At 60.2% G+C, this 6,000-nt stretch overlaps 2 protein-coding genes across 2 annotated transcripts in view; one reads left to right on the top strand and one right to left on the bottom strand.

Moving 5' to 3' along the window:
• TRAVEDRAFT_122406 (uncharacterized protein) overlaps window positions 1-1,160 on the top strand; it is a gene marked incomplete at both ends in the record, with an annotated part of 3,444 nt that extends 2,284 nt beyond the window's left edge. The window contains 2 exons of the mRNA XM_008039585.1: window positions 270-450; window positions 580-1,160. Coding sequence (XP_008037776.1) covers window positions 270-450; window positions 580-1,160 — 762 coding nt within the window. The remainder of the gene's footprint in view (window positions 1-269; window positions 451-579) is intronic.
• A 3,080-nt stretch (window positions 1,161-4,240) lies between these two features.
• On the bottom strand, window positions 4,241-5,114 carry TRAVEDRAFT_46732 (uncharacterized protein; the record flags this gene model as incomplete). The annotated part of the gene is made up of 2 exons (XM_008039207.1): window positions 4,241-4,941; window positions 4,994-5,114. 2 exons carry the CDS (start codon window positions 5,112-5,114, stop codon window positions 4,241-4,243), a joined length of 822 nt encoding a protein of 273 aa, XP_008037398.1.
• Between the last annotated feature and the right edge of the window lie 886 nt (window positions 5,115-6,000).

The raw sequence follows: 6,000 nt of genomic DNA, 5'->3' as shown, positions 1-6,000 counted from the left end.
GTTCCAGCGCGTCCGCGAGCGCAAGCACGCCGCCAACGAGCTCGCACGCCGCGACCAGATCCTCCTCTGGAACAAAGGCGTCTTCGTCCCTGAGAACATCTTTACCCGCACTGTCGACACCGGCCGTCTCATCCCCCTCGACCGCACCTGGGTCACCCATGTCTACCACCACCGCTCCATGAAGCGCCTCACTATGATGCCTGTTATCTTCAGCATGGTACGTCTCTGTCCGTGTGGTCGTGCGTGTACTGGCCCATGAACTCCCGCAGCTCCCAGAGCTCATGCTCCTCCGCGGCATGCACGATCGCGGCTGCGATGAAATTTACGTCATTGTCACCGACCTCAAACGACACGAGATGGACCAAGTGTCCGAATACTTCCAATATGTCTGTCAAAACACATCTTCGGGTTACTGCAAGTCGAGCGCAGAGCAGAAGATCAATCATGACTGTGAGTTTCATATGCTCGCTCGTGTGGTTCCACTACCTCTTGAGGACACTTCCTCCAACCCGCGCATACGAGAAATGCTTTGCGTCAGCTCTTTAATCGAATATCATCGTCCTCATCGCCCCCTCCTAGACATACAGCTCAGTAGCACCCTCGACCGCAACCGCCGCACGCCCTGTTTCCCCCAAATCGACCTCACCCTGCGCGCGATCCTCCACGAGAAGCGGCCGCCATTCATCGTCCTCTTCTCGCACCAGACGATGTCCTACTCGCAGATCCTCTTCGCAAACCCGCACTTCGTCCCCTCCCACGACGTCTATCACGACTTCCCCAGCGGCTGCCCAAACCCCGGGTGCACGGACAACTGCTGCGAGCTCATCCGCTTCCCCAAGCACGGGCCCGCGACCGCGGCGGTGCTGTGCACGTCCACGAAGAAGACGAAGACGAAGAAGATGCGCTATCGCTATGGGCGGCGAGCGCGCCGAAAGGAGATGTGCAACTGGATCGACTGCGACGTGTGCTTCTCGGACGACCCGCCGCCCGCGGGCGAGGGGAGCTCGGAGGGCAGCAGCGAGGGCAGCGAGGCGGGCGCGGAGTACGGCGGCGGCGCGGGCGCACGCACGAGCTACGCGGGGCTCGTGTGCAGCCGGTGCAAGCTCGTGAAGTACTGCTCGGCGGACCACCAGCGGTTGGACTGGGCGGGTGCGCAGTAGGCAGGTGCGCGGGCGGACGAGTGTGGCGCGGGGCGGATGTGGACATGTACATAGCGATGAATATATTTGTTTGCACGGAACAAAGAGTGTGAGGCGGTGCGATGGCGGCTGGCTTGCGAGATGCTCGGCGCGCGGGAGTGCACGTGGATGGGGGATGCGAGGAGAGTACCTGCACTGAGATTAACGGACTCTGGCAGTACAGGGGGCTTATTAGCACAGTGGGCACTAATGGACAGGAGGGGTTATTAGGACGGTAGGGGTTATTAGGACAGTCGGCGGGGAGGGGAGGGGAGACACACAGAGAGCAGAAGGGCCGAAAAATATATTTGCTGCAAGGACACGGTGCTACATGGCTGGGAATCGCGTCGTAGCACCCCACGCAGTAATATACACAAGTCCAACGGCGGGAAACGCGAAAACGCGGGCTCGAGAGGGCGGCCAGACGACCGTACTCGCTGAGAAGCGCCCGGATGCGACCGGATGTGCAGATCGTGCGCCGCGAGGTCGAGGCGGTCTACGCCCAAGTGTAGACTGCGACGTTTGCGCCCGCAGAGTCTGCGCACTGGGGGCTTGCGTGCAGACTTTGCGTGAAATCGATGCTCGCCGTGTGGGCGCTCATGTCATTCCGCCGCCACCGATCTGCCCCGAGTCTTTGGGGCTCGCGCCTGCTCTAGCGGTCCGAATCTGCGGCAGACGGGTTAGACACTCGGCGGCACTTACTGTCATGCGGGCCCTCCGGCGAACGTCCTCGCGATTTGTTTGGCTCCATATCAAGGTCGGTGCATGTGTGGCGCGGCTCGTGTGTTCGCAAAACGCAGGTTGCTGCCGTTCGCGCCCGTCTCATCTCGCCGCGTGCGCGCCATGTCGAAATTGCGCACTTCGGCGCTCGACTACGCACGGCCAAGCTCGAGAGGTCAATTGCCCACGCAGAAATGCTGTCTGCGGCCTGTGAATCACGTCAGGGCGAAAATGCGCACTATATGTGCATGCACGCTCACCTTCGACAGCATGCAAACGTACCCGGGAGAGTGCCTCGCGCGACTCGCCCGATGGGCCGCACTTGTCGGGCGGCTCTGCGAGCACTCACAGCATGCACTGCAAAGAAAGGAATACAGTCAGTACCAGGGTAGCTAGTACACACCTTCGCGGCCTGGTGGCATCTTGATATCGAGACACAGGCCCCGGAAGAGCCAGCACAGCTGTTTCACTCGAGCAGCCCACCGGCGCGTGCTCGGATGCAAAGGTTGTACTCTCCAAAGCGGAATGCCTTGAAGGAGTCCGCATGGGGCGCGCATGCTTCGCGTGTCCGCGATGTCTGCGCGAGGCCGCCGGACAGTCGTGGATGGAAAGAGAGGGCAATGTCAGCTTTGGCGCCCGTACCTTGTGGATCCGTTCGTCCACGCGGCCATTCACTCCTCCTTTCACCTCCGCACCGCCACCACCGCCCGCTGCCTACGTCGTCTCGCGTCGTCTCGCGTCGCCTTTGCTTGCACTCTTGGCTCTCCGCTCCCGGGCTCCTCGCGTACAGTGGATCACCAGCGGTGCGGGGCTGTGGGACTTCGACTCAGCAAGGTACGCGCGTCGAGGATGTGATGCTCACCTTTTCAGCCAACGGGCACTACCGCGTCCCCCCGCGTCCTCCCGCTTTTTGCCGTTCGCCTCGATGCTCACTGTTGCAGCGGTCCCTGGTACATGACAAGCATGAGCTCGACGGCACAGCTACGTCGTCCAGCAGCGCGGAATCACATCGGCCCGCGGCGCCTCATGCGTCCAAGGTGGCGCCTGTTCGTCACGTCCTTGTTGACGCGCTTGTGTCGCCTTCGTACGTGTTCAGTGTGAATCAGAGTTCAATGTATGCATGCTCACCTTTGTAGTGTATTTCACATCCATAGGCAACGCGCAAACATCGTACGCGTCGACCCCCTGCTGTGCTGCCTTCTGCATGCGGCGGCACCCTCTCGATCTGCCGTCCCCCTGGCGCTCGCCACGCCCACAATGCCGGATGCCCTGACCGACTGCACTACTTAGTAAGGTGGCAACACGGCGAATACACTTGTGCTCACTCGCCAACCTTGGTCTTCGTCTATCACTTGCTTTCTGCCGTCTGCTAAATTGAGAGAACTACACTTTCGGTGTGGCCTGCAGCGTCTCGTCTCGTGCTACACGGTTCCAGGCTGGCATCTTGGTCTTGGCCTCGCTCGACATGCACTGCCAACTCATCCTGCCGTCTTGGACACTGCTGCGAGTTGACTGGTCGTGCTCGGCGCCGCTAGTGAGCTCGTTCTGGGATGGCTGCCTTTGATGCTGACGGGCAGAGCGTCGAGTGGTGGTGGTGTTGGGCAGGTGGCGGGTGGCGGGGATACAGAATCGGAATGAGGCTGAGCGGCTGGCAGCGGCAGCATAGTGGCAAGTAATCAGAGCGTAGAAGAGGTGGGTAATGTTGACGGAAGATGACGCAGACAGATGGGAGTGCCGGCGAGGGGAGTCAGCAAGTAGGGGGAGAGGGGCCTAGTGGGGAGTAAGAAGAGAAGACGGTGGGGCGGACGCCGGCCGGGATTTATCGTCGAGGTAGTGCCTTTCCCGATTCATCGCTGCAGCAGCTTACCACGTAATGCCAGCTCATAAATCAATCTCAGGGTGAGGCCAGCCGTCGAGCCTCAATTAGGCAGCTCAGGGTAGTCCAGTCGCCCGCGGACTTGACGCACGGCCTGATCTCACAGACGATACCGAAAAGCAGCCGGTGGCCGACCCCGTACTATCTGGTCAGTACTTTTGAACCCGCCTGTACACGGTTTTCAGAGCAGACAGTGTAACGAGCGAAAGGATGCTCGCGCGGAGGCCCGAATCCGAGTAAACATGCCCAATTTGGCAGGCAGCGTTGTTTGTAGCGCCCGCGCGTAAAGGTTCGGCGCGGCGGACCTTCTCTCTCCTCCGCAACTACTGCGCCCGCCTCGCCGCCTCCCTGGCTTCCTCTCCGCTCGCTCGTCGATGAGATACCAGACATTACTAGTGGATAGACTAATCTAGCACGAATCTGTCAACCTCCCGGACCCTGCCATGCCGCACACGCTGCACCCAAACTAAGCCCTCTTCCTCTCGCTGTCCGATGCAGGCTCGATCGCGCTAGAGAGCTCACCGTCGGGAGTCGTCAAATCGAACTCGGTGATTGGGTCGTCCAGGTCGTAGTCGTCCACCGGCGGCTCCTCCGATGCTCGCCCGGCGCCGCTACTGCTTGCCCCACTCATCCCTGGCAGCACGTACCCCCTGCTCTTGATGCCCTCCCGCCGCCGCCGCTTCCGCACTCGCGTCGATGAGTCTGACGCTCGCGCCCGCCGCTTCTTCGTATCCAATCGCTGTTGCCGACGCTCCTTGGGCTCGGGCACCGTCGAGGTCGCCTGGCGGCCAGTGTACTCCATGTTGTCGGGGCGGTAGGTGTCGACATGGACCGTAGTAGCGCCTCTCCTGCGACCGGCCGCCTGCGCCTTGAGCTCCGGCAAGTGCTGGGGCGTGGGATGGACGCTCTCGGGATCGCGTGCGGCGTTCGCCTGGTCCTCGCGCGACGCTGGCTCGAAGCGCAGCTTCTCGGGGTGTCCATCGGGCAGGCACCACCGCCGACGGAGCTCATAGAGCATTGTGACACCGCCGCGGACATTGCTGAGATCTGTGAATGGTACGTCCGCCGGCCATCCGACGATCTTGTGCCCGCCCTTGATGACGATGTCGGAGGCATAGTAGGATGGAGCATACCGCATCCGCGTCTGCGCCCCGTGCGAGAGACGGTCTGGTGACAGTGTAAGTATGCAAACCTTCGAGCGTTGGACACCATTACTCACCGATGCCATCGTCCAGACACGCACGCATGTCATCCTTGACGTTGTCCCATGCCGATACGGGTCGTCTGCCATGTGCCTGCACGTGGGGCACAAATGGGTCGTGCTTGCGCTCCGGGTGCATATCGCGGCAAGGGTAGTAGAAGGGCGAGGTGCAAGAGGGAGAAGACGTGCATCCGGGCGCGCACAGGAGATACTTGAGTGCACAGCAAGGAGTAGACGGGTTCTAGGCGCGCTTGCGTCGATCTCAGCCGAGGTTGTCGCCCCGCACCGGGTCGCGCACACGGCCGTTAGCCTCGGAAGTGGTACGCGCACTTCGCAGACTCGCCTGACCCTGATTTACTCGCATTTGACAGGGTCAATGAACGATTCAATCTCGCCTGCCGCATCAAGTGTCTTCTTTACAAGAGCGCCAGATATTTCCGCCGCAGATGTGTTATATATGTTATGCTGAGTGTCTCGAACCCTCAGCATGTACTACTTGTGCATCAAGCACTCTAACGGTCCTGTACTGCGAGCTACATGGGCTAGATTGATGGGCTGACAGTGTCCTCAACATCTGCCCCGCTCTCGCACGTGTTCAATAAAAATAAGCAGTCTGATCAGTCGCCAAAGTCAAGCGGTGGCAGCAGACGAAGAGACGGAGCACCGCGGGATGCTGCAGTGCAACTCGGCCCGATTCCAAGAGCTTGATTAGAGTTTGAGAGTCGAGACCTTTCGATGAGCCGGCTGCTTAGAAGCTTGCGGTGCGACAAGTGCACCCACGAGATGGCAGTAGAAGCGTTGTTTAGCAAGGCAAAGATCATGCTAATGTTGTGCATCAGTGTCCGAGTCCAGACAATGGTGCTATGCACCTGCACATGTCCTCTCATTGTGGATAGCAGACCCAGTGAGCAGCACACAGGTCTATTCATTCATCCAAAGACCTCACAGTTATGCACGCATGTGTTCAAAGGCTGCTTCAATCCTCTTGCCTAGTGCCTGGTACAGTGTGCACAAGGCGGCGGGAC

This window comes from Trametes versicolor (assembly GCF_000271585.1).
Source record: "Trametes versicolor FP-101664 SS1 unplaced genomic scaffold TRAVEscaffold_5, whole genome shotgun sequence".
Lineage (NCBI taxonomy): Eukaryota > Fungi > Basidiomycota > Agaricomycetes > Polyporales > Polyporaceae > Trametes > Trametes versicolor.
This window is presented reverse-complemented; position numbering and strand designations above follow the sequence as displayed.